At 32.9% G+C, this 24,655-nt stretch overlaps 1 protein-coding gene and 2 non-coding genes across 3 annotated transcripts in view; 1 reads left to right on the forward strand and 2 right to left on the reverse strand.

Annotated features, from left to right (window-relative positions):
• LOC108907727 overlaps positions 1-24,655 on the forward strand; it is a 59,257-nt gene that overhangs the window by 12,819 nt on the left and 21,783 nt on the right. Inside the window, exon 2 of the mRNA XM_018711526.1 lies at positions 21,172-21,229. Coding sequence (XP_018567042.1) covers positions 21,172-21,229 — 58 coding nt within the window. The remainder of the gene's footprint in view (positions 1-21,171; positions 21,230-24,655) is intronic.
• On the reverse strand, positions 23,366-23,437 carry Trnae-cuc. The gene has a single exon. It is a non-coding gene; the product is annotated as a tRNA-Glu (tRNA).
• Positions 23,720-23,793, reverse strand: Trnai-aau. Its single transcript has one exon. It is a non-coding gene; the product is annotated as a tRNA-Ile (tRNA).

The raw sequence follows: 24,655 nt of genomic DNA on the forward strand, positions 1-24,655 counted from the left end.
ACTAACAGGCCATGAACAGACCTCCAGTGCGCTGTTGCTATGTGTTAGATAGTTGTCTACTGGTCGGCGCTGAAGTTTTAGCTGAGTTTGCGAGCTGATGGTAGAACTTTTTTTGATGAATTTTTTGTCATAGATACTTAGCTAGTTTTTTCAAAAAATTATGGCTATGAAAACCGAATTAGTACACGCTCTCATATCCTAGGACTCTAAAAGTCTATTTTACCTATATTATTATTTTAATAAGATGCGTTTTTATCTTATTCAGAACAATAATATTAGGCTCGGATGTTTTTTGAAAGGAATTAAAAAATAAAAGGTGAAGAATCAGGAAGTACATACTTCTTGATGTCACAGTCTGGTAATTGGTTTCATACTCGATTTCATATTGGTTTTTAATTTTAGAAGATGAATTGTTTTTGGTACTTATTATTTATTGAAAGTATTTAGTTTCCTTTTCTTATTTTTTGATTCGCCCTTTTCGGCACTACATTGATTATTTTTCTTTTTGATATAATCGTTAAGTAAAACAGAATAAATAGAGCATAGCATAATAAGAATATTTTTATGTTCTTTACTACTTGGGATACGCTAGAAAGAGTAAGATGACATAAAATATCTTTTTGTTTACACATCTTTAGAAAGTAATATTCGATGGAAGAATCATTTATAATTTTTTCAAAGATGGCACACATATGAAATAGGACAGTTTTTACCATATCTGTAGGAACACTTAAACCACCGCGTTGCAAATAATTAAAATACTTACTCATTTTCTATACAAGTTCCCTTACTTTCAGTAATTAGAGAAATACAAATATTACAATTTAGTTTTCTGGATATTTTGAATGAAGCATAACCAGATATGTAAATTTGAGCGGATTCTTCTATTTGGTACTCATTTAAATATTCCGTTTCCAGTATATGTGAAAAGTTGTCGCTCTCGGTATTTTTGGGAATGTCCCAATCAAGATCAGATTCATTGCAGCAGTTTTCAGTATGTTTTTGTATTTCAGAAAGTGAAAATTTATTTCCTGAAGCCTTTCTAAATATATGTTTAAGTCTAATTTTTTTCTCTGCTTTAATTATTTCATCAAAACTAACATTATAATTGCTACCACCTAATAGTCTGAAAAGAGTAGTATTTCTAACAAAACAGAAGTACTATGACGAAGTGCTGAATAGGTATCATTTGTAAGACGACCATTGTTGTTAAGTTTTTGCCAAGTATCTAACCATGTTATAAACTTTTTAAAAAATTCAATGCGAAAATCATTTATACCTGTAATAGGTTCAAAATACCAAACATTTTTTTTTGTACTGCCTGTATCTCAAGAATCAAACCGAGGCGGGCCCATGTTCATATGAACTTTTTATCTTAAAATTAGTCAAAGGTTCACCCTTTAAAGTTTGTACAAGTTAACACCCTGTATACATATAAAATTTGATCTACTTCCATAGACATGATATTATTTCATTTCTGGGATTCAGCGTGTTCAGTTTTTTGACAGTTATTTTTAAAAAATCGAGTATCGGGATTTTAGGTAGTCCTTATAACCCCACCTCCGCCAACAACGAATGAATCTGCTAGTTTTTTTTTGCCAAGCAATATGACCGACTAAGGGGAGACGATTGGGCGATTTATTTCACTCCTTTTTAATTAAAACTAAAACTTTTACAGTGCCATCCGCCGTTATGCCGAAGTAAAACGCCATTAATTTGTCGGACGTTTAAATCCCGCAAATTATCGCCCCCCCGGGAGTCAGTGAGTCCTTATTTATGCATCAGGTGCGCCCATGACCAGTCCTGGGGTTTTATCAACCGGGGGAGAGAAATTGTCGCATCAATCTAAATTTGTGCCACTTTCAATAATTTATTACCGGGGAACCCGTAAAAAAACAAAGACGGAATCAATGGAGCCTTACCCTGTCCAATTCGCCTCGTTTGGTCCCGTTTCGATACGCTAGTCGGTGAAAATTATTTAATTATTGGGTTTTTGTTGGACATGTGGACGGCATATTTGGCATTTTGGAACGTTCCAAAAAATTAATAATCACAAACCCACAAAAAAAAAGTTGCAAATACCAGAGACTAGACTCACCTATTCTTATGTATTTTGACGCGCTGAAACCGAATCCGGAGTCAAAATTGCTCCATCACCCTCCAGTTTTTTTTTAAAACGCGAAAAGCTACCCCAAAAACACGGAAAATCTTCAAATTCTCGCTTGAGCAGATTAGCTCCGCAAATTTCTGAACATTGTCCATAAAATAATCCAGTTCGATTAGTTGAAAATCTAACTTGATTTCCATTTTTTTTTAAATCGCGAAAATCATCCCAAAAATACGGAAAATCGCGTGTTATTGTCTCGGATCTTAACATTTTCTCTTTTTTATCGTACTCTTTTATCTTCAAAAGATCTGTGTAGTGGATACATTTTTATTTTTCTGCTATCTGGCTCGGATTCCCTTTTAAGCATCCAACAAAAATCTGCCATCATATTAACATCCCGTCGTCCTTGGCACCGGCGTTCCATTTCCTTAATGTCTTAAATGAATGAATGAATGAATGAAAAAGATGACTTATGTTACATTTATGGTAAATTTGAATTTTCTAAACAGGGATTGTATCTGAGGATTCGGTGTTACCTCGTCAAAAGTAGGCGCGTACTGAGGTGAAATGTAGTAAAATGTGGAATTTAAAAAACAAATTGGATTTATAATAAATTACATTTAAAATAAATAGTTTTTGACAATACAGGGATTTTTGTAGGAACAGGGTGCCATACGTGAACCGATCCCTTCATCCCTTCATAATGCATAAAGAAATTTTTCCATTTTTATACCCCTTAAAACTGTACTGCACTGGATCCCTTGGCAGGCAATGATTTATTACTTTGCATCGATTATGATCTTACTATAGTGCCAACCAAGGTTTGTGGTTAATAGAAGTGGTAAAAACTTTGTAAGACCTTTACAAACGGTTAAAACGCTTTCAAAAGTTTGCCGCATGTGTAGATTGGCACTAGTTAGGCTATTCTTAAAAAACACTGCACGCTTCAAAATTTTTAATAGAATTGACTTGTGCCCTTCTTGCCCTTGGAAGGGCAGAGTGTCCTTTTTTAACATCGGATTATGTTGAGCGCTGAAAAATACATAGGAAAACACACCTTACACTTCTTTTTTCAATATGGATATAATTGTGTTTTTGTCCTTTTCGCCCTTTTTGCCCTAAAAAGGGCCATCCGTTCAGCACCCAAAAATACATAGGAAATCAAGTTAAAATCGGGATAGAGTCGGTATTCTTTATATTTACCAAAAGTAGTATTGAGATAACTGAATATTCACTGCTTATAGAATAGACTTGTTCCTGCGATTAAAAAATTCTAAACGATGAAAATTTTTTTTACTCATCAGATTTGGTTCAATCAATGTAAAATTAGACTAAAATTATATTTTAGAAGCAAGCCACTCGAAGAAACAATTCTTATGTATCGTGGTTGAATTTCGTGGAAAAAATATAATTTTGAACATAAATATCAGTTATTTTACCCACTTGGCGTACAAATTTATGTAAATATTGCTTGTCCACTTTTCAAAGCTTCTAGCGAAATATTATACAAAAATATAGACTTTTTCCCAAAAATATTTGCATATTTTGGTAGTATAACAGAAAATATTTCACTTGCACTTTTTTGTTGCGATTACAAAAATTTTAACGATGAAAATTTGTTTACTACTTACATTTTTTCAGTACAGCAAAATTTATAAAAAATTATAAATCTGATCTAAAAACCAAAAAAAATATATTTTTTCCACGGTCGGGAGTAGAAATCAGTTTCTATGACATCAAAATTAAAACAGAAATAATCGATTATTCCCAAAAGAGTATAATGCTCCCAAGGGAGTTTACATTATGGAGAACGTTTTTCATGCAAAAAAAAGATAACATTGAAATTATTTATTGACATTTAAATTAAATGTTACATTTGTACAATTTTCAAAATTAATATTAGAAGGAATATTACTTTCGCTTACATTTACAGTTTTTGTGATTGCGCTAGTAGTGGTACCTACTAAAACCTGATTAGCAATTTTGGTCTTATTTTCAATGGAGTTCTCGACATAACCCTCAGCGACTGTCGTTGATTTCCAACCAGCATGACGCTTTATTGTCGTGATATCCACACCAGCATCTGCCAGTAATGTCGCTGAAGATCTTCGTAAGCAGTGACCAGTATAACATGCAGCATCAGGTAATTTTAAATACGAAGCTACTACACTCGGAATTTTTCCCATGGTATTCTTGCCAACTGGCTGCGAACTACATTTTCCTGCTTTGTAGTACAAAAAAAGGCGCTTATGCTTGACGTGGGGAGGACGAAGGGACAGGTATTTTCGAAACAATTCAAGCATATTTCCCACATCGGTAACCACAAAGGTTCGTGGAATCTTTGTCTTAGTGTTTGGAATTTTTACAATCAAGGAAGAGCCTACATCCTCAATATCATCTACAGTTAAATTGACTAGTTCATCAGTTCGACAAGCTCCGGCAATCCCCAGAATTAATCCAACCTATAAAAAATCAAAATACTTAATAATTGAAATACCTAACAACAAAAGTAATCTTACCTTAATCATTAAGAATTCTTTGTCATCTGCACTTGATAGAAAACGGTCGATTTCACCCTTTGTCAATATTTTCGATTTTTTCGCTTGATATCCGTCACCGGTTCTTTTCAAAAATGCGATCAGCTTGGGGAATTTGCTTATATCTATGTTGTCGTAAATTATCAAGCATGACTTAACCATAGAATATTGCGCCCATAATGTGGAAGACTTGTAATTCTTTGCATTTTCACTGAAGTATGCCAACAAAACATTCTCGCTGTATACTTGAACATTTTTCTCGGCGCACCACTTTTTGAACCGATTGTAGGCTATATCGTATAAAGATCTTGACTTCGTAGGCAGCAAATTGCTTATTGCAATATTTGCAGCCTCCACAATCTCTTCCGACTCACAATTATTCATTGTGCACTAAACAAACTTTAAACTAAACCAAACTAGCACCTTAATTTGACAATTCTTTTTGTTTGTTTATTTTGTAGTTATGACAATAACTCAACGACTACTAAATAAATGCTCAAATCCGAATACAATAATTCTGGTGCTACTTACTTCATAATGACAAAATATGTGTTTTTAAGTTAATGAGACCGTGGAAAAAATAGTATATACCATTCGGGAGAGATGCTATTTTGTCCTCGGTGCATTGTAGCCCTCGGGCTTCAAATTGCACCTCTGCCAAAATAACGCATTTCTCTCCCTTATAGTATAATGTACTATTTTTTGTCAACTTGCGTAAATCAAAGACAAGAGCTCAGTTTTGAAATCTAAGACAAAAGGGTTTCTAAACATAGTAGGCTATTGATTATGTCTTAAAAAGCAGGTTACTAAGGAACTACAACGTTGATGGGTTCTTACTGCACGAATCGTTCAAATGGTTATTCAGAAAGAAAAAACCGCGGAGTGCTATTAAATTAGCGGGGTGAAAATTGGAGATAGGGGTGAAAATGCAACCCTTACGGTTTTTTGAGTATATCTCGAAAACGAAGCAAAATTTGAGGGTATTGCATAGCAAAAATAAGTTATTTAAAAAATTTTAAAAAATCATTTACTGCAAAATGTATTAAAAACAATTTAACAAAAAAATGCAAAAAATTCAATTTTTTGTTTTTTACTTTTATGCAAATAACTTTTTTTTCTGAGCAGAAATAGGTATAGGCAAAATTTTAATTTTTGAGATGGGAAGTAGCTATACATATAGAGTAAAAGTCAGAATTTACATTTTTATTTTGAAATTTGCATTAGGACATTATTTAAGGTTATAAACAGATTTGTTTTATAAAAATGTAGTGTAAAATAATAAATAATGGTACTTCTCTCTTGAGTATTTTCGTGTTTTTTTAATTTATGAGCAACCTGTACATCTAATCTAAGATGTTTGTATGACAGTCTCATTTTTTCGAGAGGCAAAACTTTTTATAAAGAGTGACATTTTTCGATACAGTCAAAAATAAAAGAGTTTCTCCTCTTGTCAATTCCATCCGTGGTTTACTAAATTATTTTATTAAAAAAGAGTAAAAAAAATCATAAAAATCTTATTTTTTGTTTTCTTTAAAATTGTTTATTAACGATTTTTTGCATAAAATTTTCCTTTTACATTTTTTAAATAAGCAATTTCGATGAGAAATTCAATTCTCTACAAAATTTTTCCTATGAACAATACAGAAATTTTGCTTCGTTTTCGTGCTATATTTAAAAAACCACAAAAGTGCTTTTTTACACCTATCTTCAATTTCAACTCTCTAATTTAATAGCACCCCGCGGGTTTTTCATTTTTAATGACCCTTCGAACAAGTCGTGATAAAAATCCGTGAACGTCTTATTTCCTTCCATTTTTGCAAGAAATGAGAATTAAAACGTACAAGGGTAAACGCGACGAAAATCGAAAAATTGGCTAAGTTTGAGCGTCCATATATCAGTCACTATTCATCCAAAAATACTTTACAACCTCTTGTTTTGAAGGAAATTTGATCTACTTTTTTTTCTATGAAGCAATGCCTCTACCTATCTTTACTCGAAAAAAACTAAAGGCGAAAAAGTAAAAAAAAATCAGAAAATCAAATTTTTTCGCTTTTTTTCAAATTGATTAATAACGATTATTTTGCATAAAATTTTAAATTTTTTAAATAAGCTATTTCGATGGGAAATACAATTCTCTAAATAATTTTTCCTATGAACTGTAGCGAAATTTTGCTTCGTTTTCGAGCTACAATTAAAAAACTGAAAGGGGTGCATTTTCAGCCCTATCTCCAGTTTCCGCCCTCTAATTTAATAGCACTCCGCGGTTTTTTCATACTAAATAACCATTTGAACGATTCATGCAATAAAAACTCAACGTTCTAGTTTCTTATCATATGACATAATCAATAGACTAGAAAAAGTGATGTATTTATTGAATTTAAGGGTTTCAAAAATTATGTTTTTAATGACAAGACTGCTAGTTAAAAATAAATAATAAAAAAACACCACTAACTAGCCGGTCCTTGCAGCGAAAAGTCTTTTTACAGAAATTTTGTAAAACATCTACCTCTTATTATTTGTTTTAGTCGAATGCGTTCTTTCACAATCTCGCGCAGTTCCGCCTGAGTTAGACTCGCAAACTTAATTGTGTCGGTCTGTACGAAATTACTTTTTATTTACCTCTTAGCGCTGTACCTGCATATTACACACTTTCTTTACACAATAGCTAATTTTTTTAATTGCAATTCGTTCTGCTAAACCACAACTTGCATTTTACTAAATTTATGCATGAATGGGCGCGTTTCAAATATTTGTAATAATTAAGTGCAGATGCAATTAAGAAAGTTTGAAATATAGCGCACTAAACGGTTAACTAATAATTATCAAAAAAAATACAAATTTACGCTTTCAATAGGAAGTGATACAGGGGCGGATCCAGAGATGGACTTGAGGGGGGGGAGGCGTTTGTACAAAAGGGTTATTGCAGAAAACTGAGACACATTTCTTTTTTAATAAAAAAAAGACTGTGCAGTCAAGAAAATTGGGACGTTTTTAAACAGAAAAAAAAATCTTTCTTAATTTATTCAGCTTGATCTTTGATTTGGTCGCTTCAAAGAGCAAATTCTAGACGATGCCTTTTTCAGTTCGCTAATAAAAAAATATTTCGAATCATTTGGGGGGGGGGGATGATCGCCCCTATCGCCCTCCCCCCTTGGATCCGCGCCTGAAGTGTTACTACCTGTAAACTCAAAAGATACGTACAGTCATATTTAGCACCCCAAAAATAATAATTTAAGCTGATTGAATTGAATTGTTACATTGCTTGATTCTTGGAAAAATATAAGTTTTTCAGATTTATACGAGGTCTGTTCAAAAAATAAAAGAACTTTTGAGAATCGTACAACATGTTACTTATGGTTTTCTCGATTTAAAAGTGGTCGTCAGTCAGTTGAAGACGATCTTCGACCAGAAAGACCATCGACTTCAATTGATGACCCCCACGTTCAGAAAGTCAAAGATCTGGTGCGTACAAATCGCCGATTGACTGTCAGATAAATTTCAGAAGAGGTTAGATTCTAAATTGGGTCAATGTTGAATAAAAAATTGAAAATGCATGGAGTTGCAGCAAAATTTGTTCCTCGTTTCCACAAAAAAAGAAACACAAAAAGATACCAGAGATGTAGCTAGACAACTCATGGTTCTTGCAACATGACAATGCGCCCACACACTCAGCTTTGTCAATTGATCAGTTTTGTGGCATTACCGTCCTCCTTTACCCTCCTTACACGCCAGATCTGGCTCCTTGCGACTTTTTCTTCTTTCCAAAACTAAAACCAGTGCTGAAAAGACACCGTTTTCAGACTATTGATGACATTAAAGCAAATTCGTCACAGAGTTTAAAGGCTATTTCAAATGTATAAAATTAATAAAGTTCGATTATTTTTTGTCATATGTTATTAAAATTGTCTGCTTTTCAACAGATTTTTTTTGGCAAGTCTCTATTCAGACAACGTGAATAAAATATAACAGACTTTTAGAACTATTGTAGAGAATTTACGTTTAAAATTAAATCCACATTCGCCTAAAAAATAAATTAATACTCTTTTACGGATATCAATGAAAGTGTTCAAAGTTTGACTTTATCTTTCTTCTAGAAGTTCTTTTAGTATTCTAAAATATTTGGAAAGCTCGGTATACGTAAATACTTTTAAATAGGACACTTGTTTACACAGGAAGTAATTTGGTACATAAAACAGGAAATTAAATGGTAAAAGTCTTGTTTATTTATAACGACTTGGAAGCACGAAATGTAATTATAATTTTTTCCATTGTAACTTTTTCTTGAATCAGGAATATACATATATTATTTATTTGAAAAATAGCTATATTATTATTAAATTCCATTAAATGTTTTCAAGCTCTTTCTTTCTTATCTCATAAGTCGGGTCTTCAGATAGTCCCGAATTCGTTTGTTTTTTTGTACACAGCTCAAAAATCTGCCGGATGATATTTCCCCTAATTCCACCGAGAAAGACTTACTAAGGATGTAGAATTTTAATCATAAAAAAACTCGTATTCACTCGGGATGTGTAAAGCAATATTATTTTCTCTATTGTAATCCTGAAAGACCAAATTCCTTACAAATTTTGTGTTATAGCGATGCCTTTTCTATAGCAGTGTTAAAAGTTTTGCTATATTTTCGAACTGATTTTACTTATCCTCCCCTTTTTATTTGTTTTCTTCGCTTGAACCTGTCCCGATCTTGAATACATGTATTCATGATGTCACACGAATGTAAAACTAAGGAAACTATTGAAAATCCCTTTTTTGCAGGTTTTCTTTTTTTTACTTTTATTTAGTGGCACATTTCATAACCTGTTTTGTTATTTGAAAGTGCATTTGGCAATTCTAAACAGTTTTAAACAAGTTTTGAACATACCTTATTTGATATTAAGATCTATTATTAATTCTAGTGAAATTTTAGCTGAGAATACTATAGCTTCCCGGTTATAGATTATTTGCGACCTCATTCATATTACTGTAGCTTCTGCTTCACTGTCTGTTTTGCGTGCATTATACATACAGGGTTTGATTAAAAAATACCTTTACAAAAGATTTTGTAGCATTTCTATTATTTTCAAATTTTGTTTAAATGAAATCGAATCATCTATTCCTGTCAGATGCAGCCAGTAGTGACATTATAGTTATTACTTATTACGATTTCTGTTCAAACTTCAAGTTATAGGTGAACTAAGTGAACTTGAAAGAATTTCGTTGTTGATGATGGTTGGGTTTGGAGACAGGAAGATGAATGCAATATTTTTAATGCAACTTTCCTTGAAAGAAATTGCCATATTTCAAAATCAACAGTTACTAGGGTTGTGAAAAAGTTTCATGAAACGGAAAGTGTTAAAAATCTTAGAAAATCTGACGTACTAGATCAACTATAAATAAAGATATGATAAAAAAAAACACATACCTAAAACTGCTAAATAATGCAATCTTTTAAAGTAATACCTTTTATTCTTGTTTTAACATCACCTTTGGCAAAGTCCGTCACAAAAACCTAAGTCACTAGGTGTTCTTCTCAATCTACAAGAAAAACCAAAAATTTCAGTGCCTCAAGTAGCCTTATATCACATTATCAGTGAGAGATCAGTAAGGAGGATATTGTCCAAAAATAAATTTCATCCGTACAAGTACATTTAGTACAAAATTAAATGAGGATGACGCTGACAGAAGGATGCAATTTTGTGAGGACAATATGGAGAATAATGAAAACTTTGTCAATAACATACTTTTTCCGATGAATCGACATTTTGCTTAAACGATTTTGTAAATCGACATAACTGTCTTTACTGGGGTGATCAAAATCCGCGTTGGATAGGAGAAAATTATACTCAATACCCTCAGAAATTAAATGTTTGGATGGGCATAATCAGAGGACAAATTTTACGCGACCAAATTGTTCCGGCATTGATCCGTTTATTTCCAAACCAAGCAAATCCTGAACAACTCTCAAATGACATTTGGTACCAATAAGATGAAGCTCCGCCTCTTTATGGAGTTGACGTACGTCGGTAATTAATAATGTATTTTCACAGAGATGGATAGAGCGAATAGAATATAATGAATGACCACCGCGATCGCCAGATTTACGTCCGTTAGACTATTTCCTTTGGAGTTATTTAAAATCTGTTGTCTACAAGACCAAACCTCAATCGTTAGTTGGAAGATCTAATTAGAATGACCGTTCAAGAAATACCACAGCATGCCATTCAAAATTCCTTAAGAACCTTCGTTGATCGATAAGAATATTGTCAGGCTGCCGACAGTCACCAAGTTGAACATTTATTATGAATATTTTTTAAATATTCAAGTATTCCATATTTTGCAATAAGAATTTCATTATTATTAAATAAAATTTTTACTCTATATTTTATTCAACATTTAAAAAGACAATACATCGCAAACCCATCGGTGAAAATCTGTCTTTCTAAAAATGTTAAAACAAACAGTATTTCTAAAAATAAAGTAGATATTGAAAATTAAAGTACGCCATTGAAAATAATAAAAATACTATAAAAACTCTTGTTAAAACTATTTTTTTAACCAAACTTATGGTTTACCCTGTACCCAGGTGTTCCAACACATTTGCCCAATCCTGTATGTAACTTTCACTACGTTTATCTTTATTCTGTCAGATCTCATTTCGCTCTGACAGTCATGCATTCATATTTGGAAATACTGCCTCCTTTGTGGGCTCAATTATTATTATTTCTTTTACAGCATGTTATCATTCTTGCTTCGGTTTCAATCATGATATTGCATATTCTAGTTTTATGTAATTTGATTACGTTTTCCTGAATTTGCAATCGATTCTGAACAGATAATGCACCCTTGTTTCATAGCTCAAAAATGAACCATTTTCGAGTAAATTGGGTTTAAAGTATCGACTGCATTAGTTCGTAGAAAAATGCATGTAAAAATTTTATTTCTTGTTATCTAGTAGGTTCCTATCATTATAAATAACAAAGTTGTTTACCGTTGAGGTACAGTTTCCCATGTAGCTGCGGAAGCTCCATTAATTTTTTTAAGTAAATCGTCTCTCGTGTTACTGGGTTTGGTATACACCGGTTGCTTCATACGACCCCAGTAAAAAAATCAAGCTGGTTGGGGTCAGAGAACCTGAGAGGCCACATAATAGGTCCATTTTTCCAATCCAACATTCTGGAAAATGTAAATCGAGCCACGCAGATACTTGTCTTCAGTTACGAGTAGGTGCTCCATCTTGTTGGTAGTACATATGATTTCGCAAAGCTAAGGGAACGTCATCTAGTACGCCATCAAAAATATTTTCTAAAAAATCCGTGTATCTCTCTGAATTCAAACGGTCCACAATAATTTAAGTAGGCAGAATGATTCCTTTGAAGATTCCTCCCCAGACATTTATAGAGAATCTTCTTTGAAACACGGAGAGTCATATCACATGCGGATTTTCAATGGATCAAACCTGAATATTTTTCAAATTATTTATAGCATTTCTCGTAAAGATACCTTCATAGCTCCACAATATCTTTTGATGGGAATTTTCGTCATTATCGATATTTTCTAATAACCACTGTAAAATTGTATCCTTTTTTCGGAATCTCCAGGATACAAAGTTGGTACTTTATGTAGGTGGTATGGGTGCAGTTCTTCTCGGTTTAAAATTCTCCAGACGCTGCTTCGTGGAGTACTTACTTGCTTTGATATTCTTCGGACACTGATGGAAGGATCATCAACAACAGCAGTTATTACATTTTCGTCTGAAATGTTTGCATCCTCCAAATTACGTCTTACTCTGGTATGTCCAATTTTAACACCCCCGGTCTCACGGACTCTTTGGAAAATGCGTTGGAATACGTGCTGTGAAGGTTGCCTTCTGTTTGGAAGCCTCCTTCGTAGATACTCTCGTGAGGCCATCAATAAATTTCCATCACAGAAACCGCAGACAAAAATCATATCGGCATATTCGAAAATTTCATAACACTTAATATCTTATTGTTTCGTAAACTTAATTTCTCGTAACTTCGAGTCCTGTAATTAATTTTGACATGTACGCTTGTAAACAACTTTGTTTTTTATCATGACAGGTACCTACTAGATAACAACAAATAAAATCTTTACATGGATTTTTCTACGAATTAATGCAAGCAATACTTTATACCCAATTTACTCGAAAACGGTTCATTTTTGAGCTATGAAACAAGAGCACTTTTTTAATTCTGAATCGATTGCAGATTCAGGAAAACTTAACCAAATTACATAAAACTAGAATAAACGAAAGTTATGAAGACAACCTTGGGTACAAGTTGGCCTAGGCCGCCCCTGGCGTCAGATGGAAATACGCACTATGTAGTTTTAATGACCTTTAATAGATATACACTTCACCCAAAAATTACTTAAATCCCTGAAAGCGTTTTTGAGCTATTGCCGAAAAGTTGTTATTATTTTTTCTAAACAACACCCTGTAACTCAGTAAGAGTGAATCGCAGAAAAATATTTTACAAGAATTTTAATTTTATTTTGGTCTGGTCTACCCCCAGCTAAATTTTTGTACCCTGACACTGGGACACCATGTATATAAAATATACAGGGTGATTTTTAAATTGATACTTTCCTTTTAACACTGTATAGAATGCAAGAAAATAAGAAAATTTTTCAAATAAAATTGTGTCCGAAAATGCTTCGTTTCCGAGATACAGGGTGTTAAAGTTTTAAGGAAAAAATACCTTTTTTATCATAACTTTCCTACCACTCCAGATATTTCCACAAAATTTGGTACACTCCTTTTGACCATTAAATTACATTTTTTGATGTAAAAGTTTTCAAAAAATTTCTACCGGTGGCGTTCGAACAGGATTTGTATTGAATTGTTTTAAAGAAAAAAAAAGTACGCCACTGCTTTTTCTTAAAATCAATATTATTTTTGTAATACTGATTTACTTTGGAGTTAATTTGGTCTCTTGATATTTGTTCATAGGACGAACGGTTTTCGTTTAAAGAAATAAAAGCCATTTTAATACATGACAAAATCGCTAAAATCTGATACGGTGTTTTGTATGTAAAATTCGTTTTTGACTAATTTGTATTGTATGTACCAGTGGCGTTAAGTTTTTGACTGTGTAAGAGATTCCTAAAAGAAACAGCTTTTTTATGTAACTTTTTATTTATTAACTGTAAACCAAACGAGATACGTACACATTTCTGTTAGTAAGAAAGATGCAATACCTATGTCCTAAGTTAAATTAAATGTTCGAAGTTGGCACCATTTTCTGTTATGCAACACTGTGCACGTTTTATCCACTGTTCTGTGACGGCGCGTAGCTACGAAATTGGTTTCCCTCTTATTGTTGCTGCAGCCTGTTCTATGCGAACAATCATTTCCTCCCGTGTGTTTACAGGCGTTTTAAAAACTAAACTCTTCATGTAACCCCATAAAAAGAAATCACATGGAGTGAGGTCTGTGGATCGAGGTGGCCACGCAACTGGTCCATTTCTACCAATCCATCTATTGGGAAAAGTATTATCTAAGAATTCCCTCACATCCCTTCTAAAATGAAGAGGAGCCCCATCTTGCAAAAGCCACATGTTTTGCCTGATATTAATTGGTACTTCTTCTAAGAGATTAGGCAGATGATTTTGCAAAAAGTTTTCTTCGCCCGTTAAACGGTCAGGTAAGATGTGGGGCCCAATGAGTATTCCATTCACAATGCCTGCCCATACATTTACAGAAAATCAGTGTTGAAAATTTGTCCTCTTAATACCATGGGGATTATCAATAGCCCATACATGAATATTTCGGACATTATAGATTCCATTTCGAGTAAATATTGCCTCGTCCACAGAAACAATTCTTCTAGAAAAATTTTGATCAGCTGCTTGGTTCTGTAGGAGCCATTCACAGAACTGGACTCTGCGGGGATGGTCTTCAGGTAGTAGCGCTTGTACACGTTGAACATGTAACGGATATAGCTGATTTTCCCGCAGTGTTTTCCATACCTTTGATTGACTTAATTCGACCTCATCTGCAATATCTCGAGTACTTCTTGATGGGTCTTCATCGATAATATTTAAAATTTGTTGTTCTTTCTGCACATTGTCAGGTTGTCTCGGTCTTCCTGCATGTCCCCCACGATGTTCCCTTAAATCACCTGTTTCTCTTGCCCTCCGAACAACATTGGTAATAGTACGGGGTGTGGGATGGACTCTTAAGGGAAAGCGTTCCGCGTATAGCCGCGAAGCTGCAGCCGCATTGTGATGACACTCCCCGTAACTTAGCAGCATATCCACAAGTTCATTATTCTCATAAGTATGAGCCATTTTCACAATCGAAATAGTCGCAAACTAATAAAATCACGTCGGAAAGGTATGACACAAGTGATCGACAAGAAATTGACAACCCATTGCTTGACATAAAAACCTAAACATAAACATACTTTTAACCGATAATTTTTTGCAGGTGGTTCAGTTTTTGGATCCTTTTTTTTTTCAGGTACTTAAATCAAGCGTTTTGAAAATGTTGCTTCTTTTATTGAAAATAATACCTACTGATCCACTTTTTCATTACATTTGAATTGTAGTAATGTAAGTAATTGGCCTTACTTTAATACAAATTAGTCAAAAACGAATTTTACATACAAAACACCATATCAGATTTTAGCGATTTTGCCATGCATCAAAATGGCTTTTATTTCTTTAAACGAAAACCGTTCGTCGTATGAACAAATATCAAGAGACCAAATTAACTCCAAAGTAAATCAGTATTACAAACATAATATTGATTTTAAGAAAAAGCAGTGGCGTACTTTTTTTTCTTTAAAACAATTCAATACAAATCCTGTTCGAACGCCACTGGTAGACATTTTTTGAAAACTTTTACATCAAAAAATGTAATTTAATGGTCAAAAGAAGTGTACCAAATTTTGTGGAAATATCTGGAGTGGTAGGAAAGTTATGATAAAAAAGGCATTTTTTTCTTAAAACTTTAACACCCTGTATAATTTTATTTGAAAAATTTTCTTATTTTCTTGCATTCTATACAGTGTTAAAAGGAAAGTATCAACTTAAAAATCACCCTGTATATTTCCTACTTCGTATATTGACAATTTCTTTATTTGATTTTTAGTCTTAAACTTATTAAACAAAATTGATAATAAAATCGAGAACGATATATTAATACTAGTAAAAAGAAGATTTAATGCATGTGTGATATAAACATATTTTATGGATTTTTATGTTAATTTCATTGGTTGTTTGGGACTTGGTTGACTTTACATATACCGTTGCAAAATTAACCTTCTTCAACAACTTATAGGTGTGAAAAATGCGTTCATCCGTACGTTTGGCGACAAAGCCGGCACCAAGGGTGGCCTCCACGGGTTCTCTAAAAAACTAAACGACAGGGCAAACGAGGGGTACAATCACTTCGACAGCTTCCACAAGAAGGACGCCGACAAATATGGTTACGAAGTGCATTCCGAATTTGGCAAGTCCGAGAAGGCTAAAGTGGACGTAGCCGACAAAAACGGAAAATTTAAAGACGATGGTAATATACTTAGCTATTAAGAACTGATAAACTTTTGGTGGAGTTTACACAGACTAACACTCAGCATGCAAAAGCTCAATTTACTAACCCTAAGGGTGGTAACTCCTTGAAACTACGACACAAATGAATGAGATACTTCTACTGACTGCACTCTGGTGGTGGTTCTTTCTATGACATACTTACTGGACTGATAAACAGTGAATCACTGTTAACGACAGTTCATGTTGATGATAAAACAAGAATTTTTAAGTTACTATGAAGCTATCATGAAGACATTCTGTTGGTAGAATTGCCACTATAACAGACTAATTGGACATCATGATAAACTGATAAACTTTTGGAGCAGTTGACACGAACCAACGTTCGACATACTATTTACTAATCTTAATGGTGGTAATTCTTTTAAAATCTAAAGCAAGCGAGTGAGACATTTCTACTGACTGCATTCCGGTGGTGGTTTTTCATATGAAAGACATAGACATCACGACATTGATAAAGAATGAATCACTGCCAACAACAATTGATGTTAATGATAAAATAGAAATACCCAACTTACTGTGAAGCTATCACGAAGACACGGTAATTTTGGAGGTGAAATTGCTATAATGACGGACTAACTTGACGCCAAGGTAACTGTGAAGAGTAAGTACCTAACAAAAATAGGTGATTCAAGTAACAGCATAAAATTTTAAAATTACTGGAGTAATGAAGACTATAAAGTATGCAACACTGGCTTCTTATTTTCGCATATAACGAAGTAGATATTGAAATGGAATAACATCACATTGTTGTCTTTCCTTCATTTGGAAACGATATATATTAGTCTCCTACTTAATAATACTGCACGTATGCGCTGATGATTTTCCTAGGAAGGATTTTTTTGGAGATGGTCCCCTCCAATACCACAGAACTATATTGTCAACTACTCAGCATTAGGTATCTTTAGTAAAGAGAAATATAATATGTGATTAGGAAAAGTACTGTTGTTTTTATAAGGTGCCTATTTTTTTAAATACATATTTCATTTTTAGTTCTCGTTTTAATTTATTTTAAAGTTGTTAGGATAATTCAAATAAATTTAATAGAAAATCCATTTATTTCATTATTTTTTAGACTTCAATTGATAGGATCTTTAGGGAAAAATAATATATTTAAAATAAAGCAAAAATATGAAGTGTCCCTTTATTCGTCTGCCAAATTATACATTAAAAGTTAGTTTATGCAGATATCGTAACTTCAAAATAACCTTTGGGCAATGGATTTTTTAAATACAGGGTAGCCAATCGAAAACGTACCGCAAGGCATTACAGGGTAGTAAGGAATTTTTCGGCAAAATCCAAAAACAGGTCAAAGTTTCTGAGGGGGACAACTTTTGGCTCAAAAAGCATACCAAAATCTTCAACACCCTAAGTGGGGGTGCTATCCCCTAAATTTTTTCAAATGGGAATGGGGGTCAAGTGGCGGGTCATTAGAAAGGGCTTTTAATTCTCTATACATCGATTCTTACTTTTTGAAAATCGATCCATTATTTTAGAATATATTATGCAGCTTTGAAAATACGAACAATATTTTTGACGAGAAATGCGAAAATCGATTTAATTTTACAAAACTTACGGTATTAGTCAAGTAAATGCTGAAAATGTTGTCCGCCAACTTGCATACAATGATACAGGTTGTCTTCAAACCGTTGTCGAACATTCTGGAGCACTTGCGGTGTTACTTCGCGACATACATTAATGATTCGTCCTCGCAGATCTTCCAAGGTATCAGGTGGAGTGCTGTAAACTTTGCTTTTAATGTGCCCCCAGAGAAAGAAATCTAAAGGATTTAAGTCGGGTGACCGAGGGGGCCACTCAATTGCACCTCTTCGTCCTATCCAGCGTCCTGGAAACGTCTCATTTAGGTAATTGCGCACATTGAGCGAGTAATGTGGAGGAGCTCCGTCTTGCTGGAAAATCAGTTCGTGTTCATTGTAAGCAGGGTCGTCCTCTATGATATTTGTTAGAGCTGGGTCGATGACATTTTGTAGTAAATCCAAGTACATATCGCCTGTCAAATTTCCAGGAAGGAAAAAAGGACCTACAATGGAATTTCCAAAAATACCTGCCCATACATTCAACTTCTGGGGGTGTTGGGAGTGTGTCTCATGGAAAATCCTTGGATTGGTATCAGCCCAGTAACGACAATTATGGCGATTCACTAAACCATTCAAGAAGAACGTACACTCGTCCGAAAAACACACATTAAAGAGGAAATTATCGTTTATCGCTCGTTCAGTCATTATTTCGCAAAATTGCAAACGACGATCAAAATCGTCTTCATTTAGCTCTTGCACTAGCCGAATCTTATAAGGATGGAATTTGTATTTTTTTAATATTCGTTGGACACTTGTACGACTCACTCCTGTCGCAGTAGCCAATTGCATTGTACTCAGCGTACTATCCATTGCCACTTGCCCCAATACCGCTATTTCCGTAGGTTCATTTAGTACCGGATTTTCAACCTGCCTCTTTTTGTTATGAACGGAGCCAGTTTCGCGAAATTTGGCCACCAATTCGCGAACAATTTTTCCAGACGCATGTTTCTCAGGATGCCGTTGGTTGAACAGTTCGGCGACCCGATTTCCGCATTCATTGTTTTTGAAAAAAAGCTCAATAATTTCTACTCTTTCTGGAATTGAGTACACCATAATTAATCAATTTAAAAGACTCGGCAGTATTGGTACTCTTCAACTACAAGTCACAAGACAGTTATCTAGCAACTTCTTGTGGCCTATCTAAATACGAAACAAAAAGCGGACAATTTTTTGCTCACCAAAATCAGGCTAAAGAATTCGCAAATCAGAAAAAAAAAAAGAATTCTTTTGAAGGAATTTACCAAGCTAATACCGTAAGTTTTGAAGTAAAATTAAATCGATTTTCGCATTTCTCGTCAAAAATATTGTTCGTATTTTCAAAGCTGCATATTTTCTAAAATAATGGATCGATTTTCAAAAAGTAAGAATCGATGTATAGAGAATTAAAAGCCCTTTCTAATGACCCCCCACTTGACCCCCATTCCCATTTAAAAAAATTTGGGGGATGGCACCCTCATAGATTTTGCTATGCTTTTTTTTGAAATTTTTGTATTAATTTATATCAAAGAACACCATTTTTAAAATGTAGTGTTCTAATTTCTCTCCATTTAAAAGTGTTTCAATTCATTGGACATTTTTTTTAAAGTGGTTCAATATGCAAAATTTTGCTAGTTTTCATTGGAAATTTTGTTGGGATGTTTCTTTGTTTTGTTTGGTTTAAGACTAAATATTAAAATAATACCCATCCATTTTAATTTAAACATCCGTCTTGGGAATGATTGAAATTTAAATATTGTCTAACCTATTTTATTAATCTGCAAACTGTAAAATTAAACAACCATAAATTATTTCCCACAAGGATAATAAATTAAACATTTATTTTGAAGTAGTGATAACTCTAATAATGTATATTTTTTGTCATATTAAGTATATTATAGGCATTATTAGTAATGATAAAATTCCTAAAATAATAATTTTATCAATACGTGCTACTGATTAAATCAAAGTTCGATTGTTATGTCTGGATTAAGTGATTTTAGCAACTCATTTTTAAAGATATTAAAATATTCAAATTCATTTACAAGTTAACTAAGGTCAGTTGTATCCAAATAGCTACAACAATTTTGTATTAGCGGTACAGCCATTAGTATTTTCTTAAAGTTAAGACTTTTTGATGTTGAGAATGATTTTTATTATTATCATAAAATAAACGGATAACTTCAAATTTTTCGTTCTCACTAAACATTAGTTCTTTGTTAAAATAGTTTGTTATAGGAAATAAATGAATGATGATAAATAAACTTATATCACTCATTTGTTTGTACCGCGTGCCTCGTCCATAGCTAGTGCGATGCGTCAGACGTATTTCCCTCCTGTTTTTTCAAAAATTGTTTTAAATTGAAATATGTCGAAAAGTCCTGAATCAAACAGTAACATATTATATATTTTTTGAAAAGAGGAAAATTTAACGATGCTAAGTATGCAGTAATTATATAGGGTGTTCCATTTAAGAAAAAATATTTTTTCTTTAATTTAATGATTTCCATTATTCAATTGGTTTTTCTAATACTGTATTATAAAAATTCATAAAAACCTGAAACTTTCCGTTTTTCGGTCATTAAACGAGGAACAAATTTAGTTGGGAGTCATCAGTTAAAGTCGTAGGCGTTCCTGGTCGAGGATCATCTTCAGTTGACTGACGATCACTTTTAAATCGTGAAAACCATTCGTAACATTGCGTACGACCCAGAGCATCATCTCTGTAAGCTTGTTTCAAAAGTTGGAACGTTTCCGTGATAATTTTCCCCTATTCCACGCAACATTTTACCTTACATCGTTGTTCTAGAAAATCACACACTTATAACAACAATATCAAGAAAACTAGATAAGATATTAACAATCCAAGACGTTACTCTCAACGCAATGCTGTCAACCGCCTATCACACATCTCCATTAGCGCATAGTTTAAATAGTTTTCTGAACAGACCCCGTACTATTAGAAATTGTAAAAATTAGCGAATGGTTTTTGTATCAAATTACGTTAGAAAATCACATAATTCCTAGAAACAATAGTATTATTATTCATAAAAAATTAAAATTGGAGACATTCACATTTCATAGATTCATTGCAATATGCCTAAAATAAAATTAGTTGTTTCCTGGAATATTGCATTTATCACTGTATACGCTGAATGTATGCAAGTTTTCCACGCAACATAAATATCGCTTTGTTTAGTTTAAACTAAAATAAACTGGTATAGTTATGACCACTACTTACTCCTTGTCAGTATTAGTAAAAACGTTTGAAAACTGTATAATTGCTTCTTAAAAACATTTTATGGGTACAGACATAGAAACTAAAATGTATTTTCAAGTTTTATAAAAATTTTATTGACGAAGTTTGTTTTCTTTCTCTTTTCAGACAAAAAAGACGGCCAGGAAAGCAAGACATTGTACAGTATCAGCGGGGAATCGAAAGAGTGAGTATTAAGCTAATACAGTTGAAGAGATTGATAAGATTTAAAGAAAACGTGACTGATAAACCATAAACGATAAATAGTTTTACCCGCTTGATAAAAATTGATGAATACAGAGATTGCATTGCTATTCATCTGGTACACAATATTCAACCTTGTACTAATTAGACTCTAACCAGACATTACTAATCGATGATATTGAGAAAACAGTTACGTTTATTTCTAAATTAATTTAAAAAGTTACCATTGAAGTTTACAAAAATTCTTAATTGTTTAAACTTTTTAAGTTAGTTACAATATATGTTCCACACTGCATAAAGTATAGGAAATATACTGATGCAATCAAATACTAAATTCAAATGCTGCTAGATATACCCAAACTCATTTAAGTCTTACATTAATAGGAAGGTAGGAATGTGCTCATAAGAGGGTGAGTCGGAAGAACCGCGCTAAACTCCAGAAATGGTTTTAATCCAGTCGATATCTGTTTTAAAAGTAGGTTGTATGGGTGTTTCATGTAGTAACGATAATTTTTGATGGAAATAGTTCTAAATATTACGTAGAATGACAATTGCGATATGCGCACGCTGAAAAAGTTGTGCATAATTGTTAACGCAAAAAAATATGTAAATTTTTTTAAAAAAAGCGTATTTTTCTGTTTTCTTTCATGTATAACTTGGAGGAAATTGACATTAGAGAAAACAGTTACAAGAAAAAGTTTCGTTTTGAGATTCTCTTTAAAATAAAGGTGGTCTAAAATTTTTATGTGCATTATTGTTGTTGCAATACCTTATAGACCGAAAAATAATTCGTGAAAAAAGATCGTTTTCTTCATGAATTTATTTCGGACCTTGATTTTAGAGCAGCCATATAAAAAGTATAGTTTTGGGTACTTCATGATATGGTAGTATTGCAGAAATTTTTTCATCGAAATCGACCAGGTAAATTTCGCATAATTGAATTGTTTAATTAAGAAAATACAGAATTATACTTATTTTTCAATTCTCACGGTAAAACCAATGGTTATTTTGAGCTCCCAAATTTTATACATACCCTTTGGAGTCTCAACTATCAATCCCATTTAAAAATTTTCGATTTTATCCATTTTAGCAACAATTATGATTTTTTCAAAATTTCTTCGAAAAAATAAACATTTAGAGCTGGAGCTACCGTATTTGCATATTCTTCAAATGTAATGATAGGAGCAAATAGAGGAAGGGTTGACGAACAAAATCCACATCTGATCTTGTGGATACGATGAATCGTCATCGAGATATGACAACTCAAATTTGAAGTGAGTTTACGGCAAAACAACGTACTGTACAGTAACAATCAAGAGTGATTTTGATTGTTTGACGCAAAGACTTTATAACTATGAAAATTTGTTTAAATCGGAAATGTTCTGATGCAAAAAAGATTGATACATTTCATAGGAATCGAGCAGAGAGCCAAAGAGTGAGGAGTGGGGGGACTATGCGAGCGGAGTAGCATAATTCACTCGCGCAACTTCAATCGACTTTTTCTCAACTTCTACAACAGATAAATAGATGATGTTTGCTTTAATCGATAGAGGAAAGCGAAATATATTTGAATCTTATAATGTCGATGCAAAAAAGTTTCAATTTAAATTTATATGCAAAATAACAAATATTTAATTTTTCAAATTTAAAAAATGCAACAAAGCCACAATTTTTCAAAAGCTACATAGTTTTCATTGAGATAAAAGGCATTTAAAATAAATAAGTTAAGTCTTTCATTGATAGCCTTTATTTTATAATAAAACGTATATCACTTAATATCAATACAAAATTTACGTAGAAACGTGTAGGTAATCAAATGCAACATAAAATAACACTGATAAATAATCCTATTTTTGAACTTGGATCATAACACACCCCGATTTCAAATATTTGAAATTTGTAATTCGAGTTTTTTCTTATTGTTTTGACGTGTAGTATCCATTCCTGGAGTTTGATGTTATTCTCCCGACTCATCCTGTATAGGCCTTCATAATGTTTAATGTTTAGTTCTTGGCAGAGTTTTTAGAAAATATCTCAGGTTTTAGTAAAAATATTTAAAAAAATATATTTAAATCAAGTCTAAATAACTTTAAATGTACTTTAAGAAAAAAAAAAAGATTTCCGATACCGGGAATCGAACCCGAGCCTCCTGGGTGAGAGCCAGGTATCCTAGCCACTAGACCATATCGGATGCTTTTAATTTGAACAAATTCCGCCAATTAACTTTCGCTCACAAATAAAGCACCTGATATTAAATTTTTAATAAAATTGAATCAGACGCATTGAAAACAATAATAATATAGTTTTTTCTAGTCAAATCATTTTTAAGTGTAATAAAAGCAAAAGTTTTATTTGCTCGTTGATTAAAGAATTGATGAAACATTAATTTTTATCTACCTCATATAAATACAAACTATAATCCTTAAAGTTAATAATAATAGTATTAAATGTTAAATTTATTTTTAAAAAAAGTTGGCCCATGGGGGGATCGAACCCACGACCTTCGCGTTATTAGCACGACGCTCTAACCAACTGAGCTAATGGGCCAGTTGCGAAAAACTTCTATCGTATGGAAGATCCAGTGCCGGCTTCTAGTACTTTTAGAGAAAATTCAACAAAATCCAAAATATACAAATCACTGCTGAAAACGGTTTAACAAAATGTAAAAATCAAGAGTCGTATTAAAATGTAAATAATACGATTGCGATGTTACACATAAAATAAAACCTTAGTAAAATTTGGACACTTTCAAACAATTAAGAAAGTGATAGTTCTGGGCTAACGAATTACTATAATAGGTGCTATTCTGTATATAGGATATCACTAGCTTCAAGACTATTACCTGTTTATATGATAGCTTGAGTTAAAATAAAACTTTAGGTTAGATAATATGGATCCTGATTTTATTATGTCTTAAATATTATTTCTATGGTAAGAATGGGCTACAAATATTGAGCACAAAATGACTACAATGGACAAAAAGTAAAGTATAGGCACACGAGTGATTACGTCGGAATTTGGCGAACATTGCATAAGTTTTCAAATGGAATATGTGACAAAAATTATCCTAAATACAAGTTAGTCACTGAAAAAAGTATTAATTTATCAAACTGTTGAATTTAGTTCCGCACAAAATAAAGTTAATTCCATAATGAACATTAAACTTTTAAATAAACTGTCAAACGTGTTGGCAGGTATTTTCAGTAAAAATTAAAAATATCAAACACCGCACGTTACTGGCAACTCATACTCATATTGTCAAATGTAAATTTCTAAATTACCAAACGTCAATTGGGATGTGCGTGCACGAAAAGAGAATGACATTCACTCACTAGTGAGCTCTATTATACAGGGTGTTTATTAAGTACTTGTACGAACTTTGAAGTGTGAACCTTTGACAAACGTTAAA

Source organism: Anoplophora glabripennis, unplaced genomic scaffold, assembly GCF_000390285.2.
Source record: "Anoplophora glabripennis isolate ALB-LARVAE unplaced genomic scaffold, Agla_2.0 scaffold295, whole genome shotgun sequence".
Lineage (NCBI taxonomy): Eukaryota > Metazoa > Arthropoda > Insecta > Coleoptera > Cerambycidae > Anoplophora > Anoplophora glabripennis.